This window comes from Lutjanus erythropterus, chromosome 18 (genome assembly GCF_056507025.1).
Source record: "Lutjanus erythropterus isolate fLutEry1 chromosome 18, fLutEry1.hap2, whole genome shotgun sequence".
Classification (NCBI taxonomy): Eukaryota; Metazoa; Chordata; class Actinopteri; order Lutjaniformes; family Lutjanidae; genus Lutjanus; species Lutjanus erythropterus.
The window spans coordinates 28,002,125-28,023,131 of NC_139334.1; the positions used below are offsets into that span (position 1 = coordinate 28,002,125).

The 21,007-nt window shown below is 39.7% G+C and overlaps 1 protein-coding gene across 2 annotated transcripts; it reads right to left on the reverse strand.

Moving 5' to 3' along the window:
- Positions 1-4,346: 4,346 nt before the first annotated feature.
- On the reverse strand, positions 4,347-20,563 carry jade1 (jade family PHD finger 1). Of its 2 annotated transcripts, none has more exons than XM_084742109.1 (11): positions 20,184-20,563; positions 18,001-18,083; positions 16,861-16,928; positions 15,468-15,625; positions 14,749-14,933; positions 12,529-12,740; positions 12,147-12,314; positions 10,521-10,637; positions 9,205-9,807; positions 6,854-6,971; positions 4,347-5,537 (listed from the first exon to the last, which is right to left on the reverse strand). In XM_084742109.1, the coding sequence occupies exons 2-11, from the start codon at positions 18,047-18,049 to the stop codon at positions 4,486-4,488; spliced, it is 2,730 nt and encodes a 909-aa protein (XP_084598235.1). In that variant the 5' UTR covers positions 18,050-18,083; positions 20,184-20,563; the 3' UTR covers positions 4,347-4,485. The 2 variants fall into 2 exon arrangements, with proteins under 2 accessions (XP_084598235.1, XP_084598236.1); XM_084742110.1 differs by lacking the exon at positions 20,184-20,563 and adding an exon at positions 18,509-19,278.
- Positions 20,564-21,007: the final 444 nt, after the last annotated feature.

Below are 21,007 nucleotides of genomic sequence, written 5' to 3' on the forward strand. Positions count from 1 at the left end.
TCATAGTAAACCAGAGACTAATATGTACATAATGTATAAGTGGTAATAGTGATGCATCTATTGTAAATATCATACAATTTCTCAGACATTGGTATGTTTTTGTTTTTTTGTTTTTTTTTTCTTTTCTTGATGCAGTGCTGAAACACTTTTGTGCAGGATCTCACATCTGTTGAATCGTGCAATAAAAAGTGACCAAACGTTCATGTAAGTCTGCACATCGGCTTTTTATTTTTTATCTCTTGTGACAGCTTTAAACCTCTGATTTTAAACCAGACTCATCTAAAGAGCTTTAAAGATGTTTTAAGTTCACAGTGATACTCAACGTGTTTATATACATTTAGTTTACTCAGTACTTAGTATCAAATCTAACAAACTGAAAACTGTTGCATCAGTAAAATTTCAGCTGTTCCTGCTAGTCTGTCCCATAATCCCTTGCTTTTGTCTCTCTGGAGCTCCAGATACCAGGCAGGTTTTGAACTGGGTGCTGCACCGCTGCAGCCTGTAGGACCACTGACAATCCCACCACGCCACCAAGCCTCCTTCACACTGAGCTTTTCTCTCTGCGCGCTCTAAACTCTTCACTTTGAGTGTTGGACTTCAAAATACGTTTGAGTCTCGAACTCACATTCTCAGCGTTATCAAGCAGGTCTCTATCATCCTGAGCCACTAGATCAAACAGTTAAATTGTTTCTTAGAGGTTTTGAGTCTTTCTCTGTGTGTTTTTCTTCATAATGTGTCACACTGAGGCTCAAACCCACAACCTCAGAACTTTCAAGCAGTTCACTTTCTCCATGAGCTATTCAATCCATCATATTGATTGGTTCTGGCCTGGACACCAAGTTCAGGTATCACAAAGGGAAAACGGGTATCAGAACATTTCGTTCTTTAACATAAATGATTGAAGAAACAACTTTTCCTGGAAAGTTGTTTTGTAATGTGTCTAATCAACAGACACTTTGTGTTCTTTGATCAGATAGTTGTCAATATATGATCAATATTTCTTGTTTACTGTTTTTTTATTTTGGAAAAGTTCTTGTTCAGCTCCACTAAAGACAACTACTAGGACTGGGGCTGCAACTAACAATTACCTTTAATTAAGGAAGAAAGAAGATTAGTATTTTTTCCAAATTTTACTCCTTAATTTTCATCATGGATTAGTCAGCAGATTATCTGTTTGCTATAATTTCTCAGAGCTGAAGGGGACGTCTTCAAATGTCGTTTTGTCCAAATGATAGTCCAAAACCAATTGATATTAAGTGTACAAGTATAGACACTGATTAACACTAATGGATTAATCAGCTGATCATTTCAGTTCAAAAACAAACCATTTTTCTGGCATCTACATCAAAACTGTAGTAAAAAAAAAAAAAAAAAGTTGTAAGCTTGTAAAGGTAAACAATCATACACAGACTTTAAGTCCTCCAGAGTTTTTATTCCTCTTTGAGACAAAGACAAAACAATTTTCATTTTGCATAACAGTAGTACAGCAGCGGCCGAGGGTACAAAACGCTTTTTCAATTTTCAGTGTAAAAATAACTCTACTCATACCTCACACCTGTGCCGTCCTCTCGTAGTGCAAACGCTTCAAATAAAAGTTAGGCACATGATGGATACGATACGATCGCAGTTCAATTACACTTAAGTGCTGATGACAAGAAAACGTCATTCTTGACTCCTTTGTGTTTGTTTGTGGATTCCCAGTTCATGATGTTCAACAATCGCAGACTGAAGAGACACGATGACAGCTGGAGTTTAAGTGGTGATGAGAGGGCAGTTTGACTTCCTGTTTGTAGCTGTTAACATCATCTGACAAAGCTTGGTTAAAAAAAAAAAAAAAAAAAAAAAAAAGACCTATAGAGTGCTATTTTTGCCGACAGGATGAAGATTATCTGTGTCAGCGTTTTTTCCACTAACTGAGTTTAATACTATGTCAAAAACAAATTACATTGCAAGCTTATGGTCCCAAGCAACAATCACAACTTCTAGTTGATGCTTTTGCTTGTAAATATCTGAGCGAGCGTTTAAAAGGGATAGTCTGGATTATTTGAAGTGAGGTTGGATGATGTACTTGTCCAGAGTCGGTGTTATTAACTACAGTAGATGGCAGTCGATACGTCAGAAGTTTGGGGAAGCAGCAGGAGGACCGGGACAGGTTGCTAAGCAATGTAATACTGTGGACAGGGTCAGGAGGAAAACTTACTTAAAGCAGCAAAACATATTTAAAGTTGTTGTAGTACTGTAATTTGGAAAAAGTTCCATATTAAACTTTCAGCATGATTTAGTTCAAGTTTTCTGACTTCTGCTCCTCCTTGGTAAAACCAGTATTATACTTTCCCCGTCTGTGAGGGTCTGCTAAGGTCCGTAAATCTTGTTACTGGAGGGTGTGCACACAACCTTTCTACGGACATCCGCATACACCAGGTCGTTGTGAGCACACAGACACCTGAGCATGTGTGGAACTCATGAATATCCTCCAGGCCGAGGTATAGCGGAATAAAAACAGAACAAATGATCTAAATAACAAATGCTCGTCCACACGTCTGAGCCATAAGATAGTATTTGACAAGCTGGGAGTAAAAATCAGGTCTTTCTACAGAATCGCACCACGTCTTTAAGCCACCATAAAGAAAAATAAGTGTACACTATATTTAGAATATTTTCACAGCTTCACCCTGCTGTCAGTCAGGTTTTCTGACAGGAAACTGCTTTTACATTAGACAAATATCACTCTCTAAAGAAACCAAACTACACTGCCATGATCAGTCACAGAAAATGTAAGTTGATGGTCTACTGCTTCCTCCATCTGTTAGTTTGTGTTTTTGTGTGACTTCACTGAATCAGAACTAACCCTTCAAATGGGGGTACTAGTGCCCCTAGGGGTACTTTTAAGTATTGCAAGAGATTTTCTTTAAAATGGTCATTTAAAATATATCAGTCATGCATAATTCCTAAAATAATCATACTATGATAAGGTCAACAAAAATTGTAAATAGTTTGATTAAGCCACATCAATATTTATAATATTCCTACTTCCAATGCAGTCGTTAACTGCTATAAAACCTCACAGAAAACGCAATCATGTTCAAGATTAACCGTCAGCAGGAAGCCGACAGTTTTGGTGTTGAATGACCCGAAAATGGAGCCAAAAAAATACAACACCAAAAATGATTTGCGCGGGTCGATGGGTACTTGGCTGAAAATGTATTTCATTGTTGAAAAAAGGCTTTACACGACGAAGCCACATGATTAAAAACTTAACATAAAATTACTGTTTTGCCAAAGGAGTCTTGTTGATTTGGAGAGAGCGATATCTGGTTTATACAACGGCGAGTTCCTGTCAGAAAAGGCAAGGTAAAGTGGTCAAAATATTCCAAATATAGTGTACACTTTAGGCCTGGCTGCACAAGTTTCATATTATCAGGGGAACTTGTGATTTAGAAATTACTGCCCCGCATCTGTGTTTTGTGCAGCGCATTCACACAGCATAAATGAAATCTGTATTTTACTTGAATTTACTGACATTTTATACCGATATGATGTCAAGGTTCTGTATAACATCAACGTTTCAGAAGTAGAGCGTCTGTTCTACAGCAGTTTTTTTTGCCCACAAGCATAAATACAGATGTGTCTCTCATCATCACTCAATATACGAATTTCATTCAATATAGCTGATCTCAATCTCAAACTAAAAGCTCATTTCAATCAACTTTTAATTTAATATTAAAATTGTGACATACTTGTTCAGTTTTCTGACAACTGATTTACACAGGACTAATGTTAGCACACGACCTCTGTGTTGGGTGAAATATTGTTGGTAATTTGCGGTGGAATTTGTACTTAAATTACAGACGTGGAAGATTTGCACGACTTCTGCAAATATTACAAACTGTTCGACGTCCCCAGGTAACACTAGTCCTGTCTGAACAGGGTTTTGAACTGATATTTGTCTTATATGATGCCGATTTCCTGTTGGAAAAGGCTATCTGATGGCAGGGTAAAGCAGTGAAAATATTCTAAATATAGTGGACACTTTAACTAATACATATATTTTTTTTACAAGGCTGAAAAACACATTTAGCTGCTGAGCCTGTCCACAGCAGTACATTGCTTTGTTTCATGTTGGTTCTCTTCTCTGCTTCTCCAAATTCAGGTCATGTCAATCATCATGTACTGCAGGTAAAACACTCTGGACTCAGGATAAATACCTCATACAACTCCACTTCAAATAATCCGAACTATCCCTTTAAGTGGCAACTTGACATCTTTCTACTTTTAAGGAAAAAAATAAAAATAAAAACTAGCTCAAAATAAAGTAAAAAGTAAAATATTTCCCAGATTTACATATGTTACAAATAAAAAATAAATATCAGCTCTGTTTTTAATCTACGATTCATCCAGAAAAATAAAGGTACAAAGAGCGACCGTCGTTCTTTTCCGACTAACACAGTGCAGCTTATTTTTCAACAAGTGTTGCTCAGTCCGCCATCAGGACGCCAGCACGCCCCGGCGGATGATGTCAGACCCGTAGCGCCGGCTGAGAGACGAGTCGCCCCTCAGCTGGTGGGAGTGGCATCGCTTCAAGCAGGGCTCCATCTCGCCATCGGCCGGCTTGGAGTCGGAGGTGTAGCCGTCATTCTCCGTCCCCGTGCGGTGTCTGGTCCTCGGGTATGACGGCTCCGGCGTGTTGGTCAGCGGTCTCAGCAGCGGCTTGCGGTGCTCCTCCTCCTCCTCCTCCTCCATCATCAGAGGCCTCTCGCTCCTCTTCGGGATCCTGAACTTCCCCCAGCCTTTCAGGTGTCCGGCCACGGGTCTGCTGGGTGTGTGCGAGCCGTTGGCGTGGGGTTTCCTCAGCCAACCATTGGGTTTCGTGGTGGCGTCCGAGACCACGTTGGCTCTGTTAAATTTAGTGTTCACATCCAGAGAGGCGGGGCTTCTTTTGGTAACTCCCTCGTCCATCAAGTAGTCGTCGGTGTCAGAGTTCCTGATGTCAACCAGCCTGATGGAGACAGTTTTCTCCAGATGTTTCGACCCGAGCCTGTTCTTCGACTGGCTGTGGAAGCTCTCATCGCTCCTCCTCTTCCTCCTCCTCTCCTCTTGTTCGTGGTCGTTGTCTCGTTTCCGTCTGACCAGCGCCTCGTGTTCGAACTCCCTCCTCAGGCCTTTCCTGCTGTCAGGTTTGTGCAGTTTGATGGTTTCCTGAGCGACTTCTGGCTTCTGAAGCTTTGGGAAGTGAACGTCCTGGCTGATGTCAGAGGTTTGGATTTTGGCGTCGCTGGCGGCCTCAGCAGGTGCAGACTCTTTGATTCGGGAGCCTTTGCTCTCCTTTGATTCCAGTGGTTTGCTCAGATTGTCCTTCTTGTAAGTGTGCGGGGAGTCAGAGAGGCCTTTTCTGTCGCTGCTTTTCCTTTTTTCCTGCTTTAAAGACGCTCGTTTGGTTTTCAGTCCAGAGTGGCTCCAGGAGGAGCGAGACTGGGAGCCCTGAGAGGATAACCAGCCCAGAGAGAAGAGCTTCTCCAAATCCTTCGCCGAGGGGTTGCCTGCAACACACACAAGGGATGGAATTAAATTGTGGTGAGAACTGTGGTATGATTAGAAATGAGAAATGAGATTTAATTGATCCAAATGCCACGCCACAGGATTTCAGCATCAACACAACTGTTTTATTCTCTGAGTCTGAACACAGAGTAGAAAAAAGGCTCGCAGCCTCGACTCCTTCTTGTTTCTAGCAGCAAAAACAAATAAATATCTGTTGTCCAAATTAAGGATTCCTTTCTAAAAACTCACAAAAATAGTTACTGATGTTTTTCCTGTTTAAAAAATATAAAGAAAATTATTCTTTTCATTATTTTGACATTTTGCATAAATTTTCCAAACAGGAAAATGGTTTCAGTAATGACTTTCAAGTGATTTCTACCATAATTACCCAGCCGTAATCAAAATGATTAGAGATCAGATCCACCTTTAACGGCAGAAATATCAGATCAAAGCTTGAATATAAATCCTTTCAATGTGGGGGCAAAGTTTAAAACAGCTGACCCAATAATGTCGGATACTTTGACTCGGTTTATTTAAGTACTGAAAAGAGGAGATACGAGTGAATGAACTTAGCATTTTAGTAAAAATGTACAATTTGTATCATTAGAAATCCTAACTGATACCTGATGAAGGTCGCCCAGACCAAAACATCGGATATTTAATAAATCAACAGAAAGCGAGACAGTGTGCGGGAGTCTTTTCTGGTTTTCTTCAAGTATCATTAGAAATACTTAATCAGCAGGGTATTATCATAAACTAAAACAAAGTAAACAGTGAAAATGATACCCTTTAAGAAAGAACAAACTAAAGTAAAACTAGCAAACACAGTCGTTAAACTAACTAAAACTTAAGAAAAAATAAATCTAAAATAAAATAAAAACCAAGTGAAAATCCAAAACTATTATAACCTTGATCTGCATGTTTCAGTATGTGTTGTTTCTTTATGACAGAAAAAACTTAACTCATCCAAATATTAACTTTATCTTTATATTTGTTATACATATATAACATATGTATAGGTGGTCAGACCTGTTGTTCAAGATGATTCTATTAATGATTCTTTATCTACAGGCTACAATAAAACATCACCTTCTGCCAGCAACATTTTTATATTAGAACATGAGCTTGAATGTTGTTTTATCATCTTAAAAATAATTTATAAAAAATCTAACTTGTCTAACAAAGTCAGTCATACCATTAACTTGTATGAGAACTGACTATCAGGAGTTTCAGGACACGCAGCCCTGACATGTTACCACCTAATGAAGTTCATAAGATTCGTTTCCTGAATGACGTTCACGTCCTCTCGTTGACTCACCTGTGAGCAGCTCGTGGTCGAGCAGTCGAACTTGGTGCTGGAAGATCTGCTCCTGGACTCTCCACAACGAGCGCTTCATCTTCTCCCTCCGAGTCACCATGTAGGTCAGGTTACGAACCTGAGGAGCAACAGCAGCTTCTTTAGACACATCCTGTTCATGAACTTAAATTATCATCCTCTAACTATGGAACTGTAGATCGTGACACTGCAGATCATGTGTAGAGTTGTGTTTTTCTCGTTTTCTATCAATGCAACATGAACATCTTTGAATATATAGATGAGGGGTATTCAATTAAAATTCAAAGAGGTCCAGTTAGAGAAAATTTCCTAAAGCAAAGGTCCGGAACATCATAATGTCTAACTTTCTCGAGTGGGCCGAACCAATAAAATTTAAGTATAATCTATCGATTATTCTGCCGATTAATTGAGTAATCAGATAAGAAATATTGCGTGTTCTGCATTTTTTTTTCTATTACATTACTTTTGCTTTATTTAAGGACAATGGTAATATACAAAAGAAAAGATAAGACAGGTCTATTAAATGAACAACTATAAATTGCTAAAGTAAAAATACTCAGCAAATTAACTTTACTTTTAATGTAGATTAACTTTTACTGTTTTCACTTTACTTTTTACTTTTCGAGGTACAAAGGTAAAAGTAAAGGTAGTAATGTCTGCAGAAACCACAAACAGAATGGAGAATGACAATTTTGTCATTTTTATTTTTTTAATCAGTCCGAGAGGACGACGGTATCAATGATTGATTAGTGAACAGTCTGCCCTCCTCTCCTCCCTCACCTGTTCACTCTGCTGTGAGAAGGTCTGAAAGTTTCTCACAGAGAAACACAGACTCTCCTGTTTTACGTATAGGCCTCCTTATATAGTTGTTGATCAGATAAACCAGCGGCAGAAAGACTAGAAAAGTTGCGCTGGTAAAATAGAATCGTCCTGTCAAAATTTAAAATCTCTTAATAATTTATTGGTTATAGGTCCGGGTCCATATAGGACGGCGTGTGGGTCCGGACTGCGGTCCGCCATTTGGGGACCCCTGATATAGATTATATGATGTATTCTCTTAGTTACAGTTATATACTGTGCATGTTTTTATATATGCCTATGCATCACTGTTACTTATACCTTTATCTATATCATGCACATCTACTACAGTACTTTAAAGTTTGGCTGACGAGGACACCATTGAAGTTTACATCTTACACTGTCAAAAGCACAAACATCTCATCCATGAGTAGATGCAAGCTTTCTTCCTTCAGCAATATTGTACAATTGGCTGGAGTAGAATAAAAAACAAAATGACATCTCCAAAACTCTGCAGCTCACATCAAGGCCATCAAGATGGATAAATAACATTACAGGTAAGAAATGTGTAAGAGAAATAAGAAAGAAATAAAATATCTATTTTTGATTTTGGGGTGTCCGTTTAAGAAGTAAAAAAAAATGTGCATGTATGGTCTAAACTACAGGTCCAGATCCAATTATTTATAATTTATTAGTTAGTTTGGTCAACAATTTTTTGACTTTTATTCTATGCTGAACTCCTTTTGACAGGGTTGGATTGTAACAGATTACATGTAACTGGGATTACCTCATCAGATTACAAAAAATAAGTAGCTATAGTCAACCTAGGTTAGATTTGGAGAAAGTGTATTAGGTAATTAGGTTAGGTTAGTAACATTGTTAAGAATTACTTAATGACACTTTTGAAAACATCTTTAAAATATTTGCCGAACTTTTTGTGGCTGTGCTCACTTCTTTAAAGTATTAAGTTGCTATATTTTCAGTGACTGATTCTAAAATACTCCAAAAGTATTCAGATTAGATTACATATTTTTGTAATCCAATGGATTATATTCACTAAAATTGCCATATAATTTGTATTCAGTGAACGACAACATTTCAAAGTAATCTGAGCCATCCCTGACAGATGATTACTTTTCGTGGATGATTTCGATGGGACTGCTTCATGTCTCACCTGCAGGAGAAAGCTGTTCTCCAGTAACACAATCTCAGGCTGCAATACAACACTGAGTTTCTCAACACCTGAATGTTGTATGGTTCCCTAGTCTGCATCTAATTTCTTTCATTTATTTATGTTATTTGAAACAGTTCCCTCTGTTTCCTACCACATGTGAATTCCTCCTCTCAGGATCAATAAATCTGATCTACAAACAAACATCTACACTGCTCTCTGAATTCATGAACATTTATTTAAGCTGTTTCTCTGGCTGTCAGATAGACCATCACTCCCTCTTGCTGCAGATGTTTTTCTTCCTGTCTCTGCTCGTCCCTGTGCTCCTATGAGTCTTGTTGCTGCAGGTGACATAGAAACCTACCCTCTCCAGATCCTGACGGAGGTGCGTGAAGAGCTGCAGGCGTCGCAGCAGCACCTCCTGCTCACGGCGTGCCAGGCTCTCCTCCTCGTCCTTCTTGGGCGTGAGGAGCGGCTGGTTGAAGGTGGCTTTGCGTTTCAGTTTCCAGTACTGGTACAGGAAGTCCACGACCTCCGGTGGCAGCTTCAGGTGACTCGCCACCTCCTCCACGTCCACAAACTGGTAGAAGTCCTCCTCCATCGCCTCCAGCTTCAGCTTGCGGAGGTTGACCCTCTTCTCCTGCTGGCGGCTGCTGAGCTCCTCCAGTTCACCCGGCACTCTGTTGACGGGCTGGGGAGCCACGCAGGGCGACGAAGAGGAGGAGGCGGCGTCCTCCTCCCCTCTCACCCTGCCTCTCCGCTTCCCTTTCTTGTCTCTGGCGCTCTCCTTCTCCTCCTCGCCTCCCGAGTCTCGGTCCCTGGACTCGGCGCCCTCCAGCCCCGAGTGTTTGGGGCAGTAGGACTTAAACTTGACCTCGTCGTCCTCGGTGAGGATGGTGTTCATTTCAAGGTTGGCGTGGAGGCCGCACGTCACGTGGAAGGCAGTCCGGCAGTTTTTCGCTGAGCACTACAGCAGCAAACACAACAAAGTTAGACCTTTAAAATCACAAAGTATCATCTGACTTATAATAAACTTAAATTTAATGTGCTTTGAAAAGAAACAGAAGAGATTCTTACAGCTCAGAAAATTAAAAAGAAAACTGAGAACATTTGTTTGGGGAGAACATTTAGCTGTCTCTTTGATAAACTTAACTGGCAGGAACATTTTAAAATCACAGTTTCTAATGGTGCAAGTGTTATATTATTTGTTGATTTCTTCTGATACACATATGCAGTAAATACTATCATTACATGTAATTTATCATTACATATTATTTCTCTCAGTTCTTATTTCTAAATTTACTCAAACCTCAACTTGCAATGTTTAAAAATGATGAACAGATGATGTTGCACAAAACACTGCAGCAGCTGAATAATCAGACTTGTTATACAGTTACAACAAGTGTGGACTAGAAGTGAGTGGTTTTACTCTGTTACGCTCAGAACTGTTAAAACACATTTAATGCAAAATATAACCGACTACCAACAAAGAAACATGTTTTGCCTCCTCCCAGCTCCAACCTGCTGAGCTGTGAAATCATTACAGTTTCATTTCCCACATTAACATTCTGCAGTATCTTAATTAATCGGAACACGCTGGATCACGCTTTTCTTTTCACGTCTCATTAAATGCTTGTGTGTTTCTGTGCTGTGAGAGTGAAACATGAGCGGCGACTCTACCTGTATACACGCTCCAGTCTTCTCTTTGCACATGCAGCAGATCAGAGCCCATCTGTTGCTGGGAATTTGGGACACATTGGTGATTGGCTCCATCTTCTCTGGATTCCCGATGCTCACCTGCACAGCAGATTTCAACGTGTAATGGGTTACATGTTGTTCACATGTCAGCACAGGTGGTGCTGAGAAAAATCACCACCATGTGTGCAGAACTGTTCAGCGACTGATGCTCCAGTTGGAGTAAAACCTTCTGTTAATGTCTGAGCTGTGCAAAAACAGCTGTGAGTGTTTCACGGCGTTTGGTCCAATAAATAACAAACACATGACAATTAAATTCATTCAAGCTACTTCCATTTTCATGTCATGTGCTTTAATTTATTAACTCATATGTAACTAAGTAAATATTTTTAAAACAACAATGTCACAACCAAACAAGTTAATCCTTTAGGAAGCTCTGATTCAGGCCTGTAATCATGCAAATTCTACCTTTAATTTAATTTTCTTTTCAGCCAAAAAAAAGTGTTAAGAATAACAGGAGAAACAGCAGCCTAATGCAAACCAGCAGCTTCTAGTTCAACGTGTATTTTTGACTATATCAATGTTTAGTTTACTATCGGAAGATACTTTCTTTGAAAATGTTTCTAACTGCAATGTTAACTGTTTACCAATTTGAGAATTATTAAAATGAAGGCCAGGGTGCAGTTAAATTTGCATGAGTCCTGGAACAGTGACATGTATCTAAAAATCTAAAAAAGTAACAAGGCTGTAACAAATCCTTGAGAAACTCAAGGACTACTAAAATTCGTTGATGCAAAATGCTTTGTTTAATCCATATAATCATATATATAGAGCACTTTGTTTCACACAAATTATTACTGTTACACAACGCACTTACGCTGTTGAGACGTGATGTGACGATGTGATGGCGCAGATTGCAAAATAGAGGAGCAATGAGAAAATAGTGAGACACAAAGAGAAGAGACGGGCCGGAAAAAAACAACAAAATGTTTAAAGTTTGTGTAGTTTTCGCTTTGTTTCAGCTTTAAATGATCGCAGTGTCTGACAAGATAGCATCAACATTAGTATTTAACGTAAAGGAATACGATTACTTGTTGAGATGAAGGTATAGGAGATTTTTTACCACAGAAAATAAAATGCTGCAGCTGATTTGTGAAAGCCTGAGCATCATAATAGTCTCACATATACTCCACTCATTAGAGCCTAAAATGGACCAATCCAGTGCAGTGGGTATATTCAGAGTTCCTGGTTTGGTTTTGATAGATAATATTATTGTGTGCAATTTAAGCAACAAAAATACTGATTTTTCTAAAAAAGGAAACCAATTAATTGTTCACTTTAAGAGACTTCTTGTTTTCTCCTTTGCTTATCTACTACTGCTCTTTAACAGAGCAGAAATACTGCTTATCTGATTACTTGATTCACTGATATAATCTGTAGAATACTCAATTACTGAAATAATTGATAGCTGTAGCCCTAAAAAGTACATCAATTATTTGGAATAAACACACATACACACACACACACACACACACACACACACACACACACACACACACACACACACACACACACAAATAAAGACTGTGAACAAGCAGATTTTATCTTCACCTCTGGAATCCACAAGGCACAGCTGACGTGGACCCACTTGGTTCCACTTCGGGTCGGCTTCATGGCTCCGCCCTTCTTGGGACATAACTGGCACTTTGGCAGAATGCCGAGGGCGCAGATCCGACACAGCCAGCTTCCCTTTGGGACCTTCTGGATGCCGTAACAGGCCTGGCGAGAAACACAAACACAGGGCGTCTCAGCCTCCAGACAGCAAGCAGAAATCAATACAGCAGCAATAAACAGAGGCACAGAGAAAATGTGTTTGTGTGTCAGATGAAACCACAGCAACAGCTCATCTGAAGCAAGCTTTTCACTTTGCTTTTTACCACAAACACCATCGTCGCTGTCAGTTAAATGAGCCTGCGTGTTGTTGACCTCTGACCTGGTGAACGCAGATGTTGCACTTGTCGCAGAACACCATCTCGTTGTTGTCCTCCCCGTCGGGCGACTGGCAGACGTCACACACCACGTCCTCGTCATACTCGATGCCCAAACCCTCTTCCGTCTCCATGGCGTGTGTCATGTTCTCGTGGCAGCAGCGTTCAAACTCCTCCATCACCCGCTCCATGGTGATCTCGTCCAGCGGTGGCAGGGCTGGAAGGATGTAGAGTAAATTTTATCTAATTAGCTTGTCGCAAAGTACTCACATCACTGTCATACCTCAACTCTCCTCCAGAGAGAATCACAATTTTTAAACTTCAGTCAACACTAATTAAAGTATCTACTTTGTGAATTGAGAAAATTATACAACAACTGTGCTGTTTGAACTTGTTGAGCTGAAAATGTCATGGCAATCAAATTAAAAACGCTCATTTCTCTCGGCGTAAACAGCTGCCATTTTGGAGATAACTCTTTCACCCAACAGTGACAATTCACTTAATTGCAGGTTAAACTCTGAAGTTTATACTGTGAGTCATCTGACCAAAAAAAGACACCACAGAAAGAGCTCCACTGTAGACAACAATGTGTCTCTAAACAAAGATGTGGTCAAAGCTACATGAGCAGCCTAAATTAAATCAGGAGAAAAACAGCGGGAGTCTCTCCTCGAAACATAAACTCTGTGAACCCAAAACCTGATCTAAAGAGACATTTCTGCTGAGCTAAGGACAGGAAAGACAAGAAAATACGTTTTCTGATTGTAAACCTGTGGTGTGGTTTTCTTTTCACAACCAGGGACGATAATCAAAGTAAATCTGATACTTCTGCTGAGAAAAACACAAATGGCTTGAAAAAGCATCCAATCAAAGCATCTTCAAGTGTGTGGAATAACACTGAAATTCAGACTATGAAAACAAGGCCTTCAACTGACATTTGTAGCAACCGATTTAGCATCTTGTTCAAGGAAACTTCAGAGACTATTGCTGTGAAAATTGAACAAGCTGCTTAGTTTTGGGGCTCTGTCCAAAGCATTTTTTTAATAGTTTGGAACAGGAGCGCCACAAATTTACACTCTGCTACAAATGTCGGCAGTGTGACGAGGCACTGAGCTTCTTTCCTGCGCTGAGAGCTGCACGTTTTGTGTTTTGTGTCAGGTCGATGAGACTAGAAAAAATAGCACATTTTAGGCTAAACATGGTGCCAGCCAGTAAATGTCTCTTTTCACCTAGCCGTCCAACTACAGTGAAGGAGGGGTGGAACGAATACCACAAATTGTGTCTTGCCACATTACTCCTTGAACCAGGCTCTGTCCAGCTCTTGATCCAAACGATAGTGCTTGCCAGTGCTGCACAATTAATAGAAATTTTTGCAGAATCGCAATATGGCTTTCTACAATTTTCAAAGCACAGGAGGTGCAACATTTGTTAATAGCAAAATGTGTTAAAAAATTTTTAAATTAATGAATGTTGTGAGGCAGAGATGCCCTGTCCTTCAAACCAGACTTAAAGAAAACATCTTAATTTGGAACAGATTCCAGCAAAAAAAAACAAAAAAAAAAAAAAAAAACACACCATAGTAATTTTAACATGCTTTTCAATCAAAATAAGAATAATGATGTAAAAATTATCGTTACGTCTTATATCACAAATCATATCGCAATTGCAATATCAGTCAAAATATTCACAATTAGATATTCTTGTCAAAAACCATTCAGCTCTAGCACTTGCCGAGATGTTTCCTCGCCCACAAAATCTCATGAACCCTCACAGACCAGCAGGTTCATCCTCTCTACCTTCATGCTTCAGCCTTCCCTTCATCAACAGCAAGGATCAGAGCAAATACTCTACCTAGTGCCGACATTCTTATATTCAGCATTTTTGACGACACAAACTACCTGCGAAATCAGCTACTTTTCCTGAATATTCTGTATCATAGCAACCAAAGTGTGTCAACTGAAAAAAAGGCGTCTCTGAAGTGCTCTCAAATGCTGCAAGCTGAGTGTTTTCAGAAGAGCGCCTGGTGTTTTCAGCTGTGAAAAAAAAACCCTTTGGCGGACAGTTCTTTAATCAAACATGCTGCTGAAGTTTGAAATCACCGTCTGATCTCTGACTTCTCAGAAGATTTCAAAGATAGGGCTAACTTAAAATGAATTATAGTATCAGATTACAAAGATAAACTTTACTCACAGGAGAAAGACTTTTCATTTCTGTGTTCTGTGACTCACCCATCTCTGCAAACTCCTCGTTGGCAATCTGCAGCCAGGCCACGTCTTCCTCGTTCAGGTCATAGCGGCACATCCCTTCCGCCAGCGTCCGGATGTCCACGTAGCCCAGTGCCTCGGCCCCCGACGTCCTGATCAGCTTCTTTGGCCTGATGAACATGACCTCCTTTCCCTTCTCTGCCAACACCCTGTACAGCGCAGACAGGAGACATTTAAGTTTACCGTCCTGAATATACAATATAGGAACAATGTGTGGTACATTTCAACACATTTTAAGGATTCTGAGGACAAAAATACCACCTGTAGGGTCCAAATGTTGGTTAAAATTTCCCATTTTGTGGAACTGTGGACCAACGGCAACAGACAACTTTTCAAATCTACATTTTAACGATTTGCGTAAATATAGGTTTGAGAAACAGGTGTTCAAATTAGCCGCCTGTTACACAATGCTGTGACATCTCAACATTATGAGTCTCTTCTACATTCCCAGTCCAATGCAACACAGGATCAAACGTGACTTTCTTGGTCTCCAAGGCCAGAGATATACTTGCTTTTAACTATGCTTATGGACCCCTGTGCATCCATATGCATCATGGCTGCCTCACATATGCTGCGTCTATTTGGAGTGATAGTTGTGCTGGTCCTCAGAAATTAACACTACACATACATGTGGTCAAACAGCAAGTACATCTCTGACCTAAGCTGTCATTTGTGTGTCCTACCTGGCAACAGGCTGTGGGATGGACTGGGGACTGACAGGAACCTGGACGCCCTTCTCCCACTCCTGCCTCCACGGGTCGGCGAGGACGTAGTAGTCCTCAGGGTTCAGCTGGTACGAGTCATGCACCTTCATGGCTGTGATCAGGTCCGTCCTGAAAACCTGCAGCAGCAACATGAAAACAAGAGTCAGCACAATTTACTGCAAGCAGTGAATTATTCCAACACGGTCACTCCACATGCAGAGAGAAAATTGTTTTTTTTTTGGTGTTTGACAGTTTGCAGATGTCAGAGGAAGTCAGCAAAAATCAGGCTGTTGTTCTTGATATGTATTGTCTGGATCTTTTTGTGCAAATATTCATAAACGAAACATGAGGCCCATCAGAAAATACATAAAGAAACATTGTAAATGTGGTAAGATTATTAAATATTCTCCTCAGTAATCATATAGCCACATTGTGTCAAACAAAATACTGTTATATCAACATTAAAGGTTTCATATAAGCTCCAAAAAGAGCAGAATTACAGTGCAAAATTGTATTTTTTTTTCATCTGAATTAACATATAATAACCGTCTTTACAATCAAAATAAAGCTAACATTTTTAAAGCATGTATTTTTCCATAGCGACATTGTCTATCAGTGTTTGTACAGGCTAAAACAACACTACTGCACATTGTGTACAGACAGCAAAACAGAAACCAGCCAATCAGGAGCCTGCTTAGGGCCAGAGTCATTGTTTTGTTTTGATTTGATTGGCTGTTGGTCAGAGGGCGTGTACAGTGGCCGGCAGGGACCAAGTCCACAGGCTGTACATTAGATAACAACAGGCCTGTTCCCATGCCAAGGGCCCACTGTACAACATGGAAGATTACATTAATGAAAGTAACTAATAAAGACTTGTTTTATGAGTACTTATGTAGCCTTTAATTTCAGATTAACACCTTAAATCACAAATATTGTTTAGCAATTTTTTAAACTAAAACAATCATGTTTTTAGCCTATTTCCCCAAATGTAAAAAATAAATAAAATGAAGCAAACAACATCACAGGGGGAAAGAATAACAGCAGAAGATCATTCAAGTTCCTGCATTATGATCTCTACATATGCTCATTAAAATCAAATCATCCTGCTACCCCAAATCCAAAAAAAGTAAGGAAGCTGTGTAAAGCACAAATAAAAACAGAATACATCAAATTCAGATTCAGTGTAGATTTTTACAAATAAACAAGAAAGGTAATTAGTTTGAAGATTAAATATGTTGTTTTGTGTTGAATTCAACTAAATATAGCTCAAAACGGAGTAGAAAATTATTGCATTCCGTTTTTATTTTTTATTTTTTACACAGTGTCCCAACTTTTTCAAATTGATTTTGATTTAGAGTTTAGGCCGACGTACCTCAGAGGGTTTCTGCCCGGTCCCCCTCCTGGGCTGTGATGAATGTTGGGACCAGCAGGTAGAGTTACCTGGAGGAGAAACATCACGGAGCGTTAAACACCTCAACATTTCTTCTTCTTTGTCTGTTTCTGCTGTTGGTCGTCATCTAAAAATGTATGGATTTCCCCCACAGAGGAAACTTAGAATAGTCATTTGAATAGTCAAAATGGCGCAACTGACATTTTCTGTTTTCAATTTCATTTCTTTACTATTAACTAATTTGAATTTGGAGTTATCATATCAGCAGTTATTTGTCATAAAAGCCTTCATTTGCACTACCTAAAGGACCATTTCATTAATGCATTTAACATTTCACCTACCAAAATCCTGATTCCAAACTTGGCTAAAAGCAATTTACAGCAAGAGCTCAGGGTTTGTTTTAATACCAGATGGCACATCTAAGATAGTGAATATTAAAAAAAAAATCAAAACAGACACGGGGAAACATCTATACATGAATTTGGTTTTCTGTGATCAATAGCTTACTCCACCGTTTTAGAGATCTCAGATTTTGGTGAGGATGAAGAAACTGACAGTGTTCACTGAAGTCAGATGTAAACCTGTCTGCCTGACCTGTCAGGATGTCTTTAAAGGTCCAAATGCACCTCCTGTCCCTACTCTGTCTCCTGTCTCGCACACTGTGGGCTTTCTTTTCCTTTTCCTTAATCTTTGTCCATCTGGTGCCCTTCTTTCTTTTCCTTTCTCTTGCTTTCCTTCCTGTACATTAAGTATACATTTACTGGCACTGACAGCAACAAGATAGAAGACACACTTTCAGGAAAAGACATGTGGTCTGACAAAGAAACTGTGATGCCAAAATTAATAGCCAGAAAAGTACTTAAGCTGAAAAAACATGCAACTTTTACAAATACAAACAATTAAATATTAAAGATACTGACTGATTATCTTTGTGTAATAACTTACTATAAGTCAAAATTACATGTGGAATTTAAAGATAAAAGTTAGCATTTCTTCTGTTCTCCTGACCTTATAGTGCTGCTTTGCACTTTCACTTGAGAAATTAAGGAACTTGGCAGGATTGTACTGACCTCATTCAGGTCTATATTTGGACTGAGTCAGGAGAGACATAAGTTTGCTTACTTCCATTGTCAGAGTCGTCACTGCTGCTGGGGTGCCTGCTTCTCTTCATCGTCTTCTGTCTGCGGAGCTCCGTGCTGGGAACACTTCACAAAGCAGACCAAACCAGGTTAGATTACAGCAAGGATTGATTACAAGATATACAGCTATGATGGGAAATTAAGTTTTTCCTCAGTGTCCCACAACTGTCCCAAATTCTACTTTCAACTGTCCCAGACTGTACAATATTGTCCCAAATTGAAATTCGGTTTTTGTAATTCTACATAATAAAACAGTTTAATCACTTAATTACAGAAATTCATATAATTCAATATCATATTCAAATTAAGTCTGACTAAAAACTTATGTTACATTACAATTCCGTGATATAACTAGTCTAATTTACCCCGACATACTGGATATATCATTAAATATAAGTTAGTCTCTCCGCCATAAATACAAACATACTTGTGACATAGACATGTAGACATTACCAACATATTGAAGTTAATTTAAAAAAATGCACACTCACACTGCTGCTGAAAACAGTTCAGATACTGATATGCTTAATTTCTAGCCAAATAATCAGCCCCTTTCCCATCTTCTGAGGGCGGTTTTGAATTCAGGCATTAAGCTAAGAAGAGGAGCATGGCTCTCAAAATGTATCTACTCTACCAGAATATCAGCTCTTGGGCAAAGACAGGTAGAGATCAGAGCAAAACAGTGGAACACGAGTATTTCCTTGCTGATCTGACAGCACACCAGCCCTGCAGGGATGTGTACACACCACGACCACTGTTACGCGATGACAACAAGAAGCAACCACATGCCACAGGAAACAACGCCCTGCAGGGCTCTGAGTTCAAACTACAGCGTGCAAAAACACCATCAAGGACTCTTCACTCCTGACAGGTGGAGATATCTCTGGGTCTGCTGCCAGCATGCACAGGGGAAAGGTGCTAACCATAACTTAACCGGCTAAGTTAACAGCAGGCTAGTCACGGTTTGTGTAACGCCCCTTCTTCCAGCAGAAAGTATCGGCTAACTAACTGGCGGCTAACTTTGGCTAGCAGACTAAACAGCTGATATTCAGTGTTACCCAGGCAACGTGGTAACGCATGCAAGGCAGTATTGAGTTTTTACGATGTGATCGCATTTTGCTTCAGAGCACCCAATACAGCGTTGCATTTTTAAATCAGACTACAAACTCTAGCAGGGTAACGTTAGCCAGATAGCTAATCTCCCACTACCATTACGCAACATGCGGGCCCACCCACACCCGGCGCCTCAAGTGGAAATGTTGTTTATGATAAGGATGATTTTTTATTTTTTTCAAAATATTCCGCTACGTGCGTTTACTTAAAACAAGCCATTTTACAAAACTGGCCAACCAGAAACCGGTTCATATCGGATGGGTTTACGTTATATATGCATATTTTTTCTACAGGCGTAGCAACGTCAGTCTGCACGTTTAAGTTAGCTGACGTTGGAGGTTAGCAACAGCGGCTAGCTCGAAGAGAACTCCGGACCCGGGACAGATCTCGCGAGAATGATCAATTCAACCCAACCCATGGGCTTTTCCTCACGCTTCAGAAGTATTTTCTGTCCCTAAACGTAACAAGATTCTAACAACGGCCTTGTCACATTCTAAAATATGATACATTTGTATAGCATGGACAAGCAATGAACGTCGCTAACAAATCTCGCGAGATTTTCGCAAATCAAGGGTTCCCTTCTAGACGCGAATGCTACATCGTTAGCTGACGGCTACACCTATGTAACCATAGTTGGCATTTAGCATTAGCCAATGTTGCTAACATAACGTTGGCTTCTACGGCACCCCTTATTAAACTCTACAGCCCCAGCCAGCTATCTGTCAAAGGTTAGGGGTCAATAATTGATTCAAACAAACTGTCTGAAATAAACGTGAACACATGCATGAAACGTGTTAATTAATACAAAAAATGTAATTGTGCTATCTTTGCGGCTAGCCACCAGGGCACAGTGTGGCAGATTTACCAGCGATCCACTGGCTGAGGTTAATCTTTGGCGCCATTTTAAATGACGATGTCGCGTTTTCCTAGCGGACTGCTAGTGCGACCATACTGGAAATATAAACTCGCTCAAATAGCCCATTAAGAACATTCTGGCACATATGCACATGAATTAAATTCGTGTAGAGTTGAAAAAAATTGGACAGTACATACAGAGCACGTCAGGCCGATGCAAGCCGGTGTTTGAGTTTGATGTGAAGCGCAGTTTTAGCCGTGAGTTCCGCTTGACCCGCATTCCACATACACAAACACAGAGCGGCGGCGGCCGGGGAGGAGGTTACCCTGCCCGGGCTGTAGCTCCGTCTGTAGGCCGCTTGAGGGCACCAGAAGCCCCTTAACCGGTCCAGGTGCCAATAATTCAACAGAGCCGAGGATTAATGCAGGAAGAAATTCATCATAATGTTTCCAGAGTTATAATACAAACCCACGTTCCCCGGCTGCCAGTTTAACTGTCAACAAACATAATGTGAATATAATTCTTTCCATAGTGTGCATGACTCAGCTGTCCCATTGACTGACAGTCACTCCTTTTTTGGCAGTAACACACAGCTTTATCTATTAAAGGGACAGACCACCAATAACACTCGAACTGAATCGAAAGCTTAAATATAATGTTAGAGAGTATATGCAGCATAATAACATAAATAAATAAAAAACATATTAGTCATCTTAGCAGACTTTACCAGGGGCCCACAACTCTTCCTGCCAAACTATTTTGGAATTCCAGATTTGAAAAATATTAAATGGAAACCAATTTGAAATTTTAATAATATTGTGTTACCAACGAAACTAGAGGTTTCATTTAATATTATACACTTGATGAAAGATTTGTTTTGCAAATAAGAAACAGACTTTTTCTTCTGTTCCTTTAGAACAAAGATACTTTATATTTTTAATTATTTAAGAATGAAATTAATTGTTAATTAATTAATTATTTTGAACCTCTTTATTTTATATGGGAAATACTACATTCACAA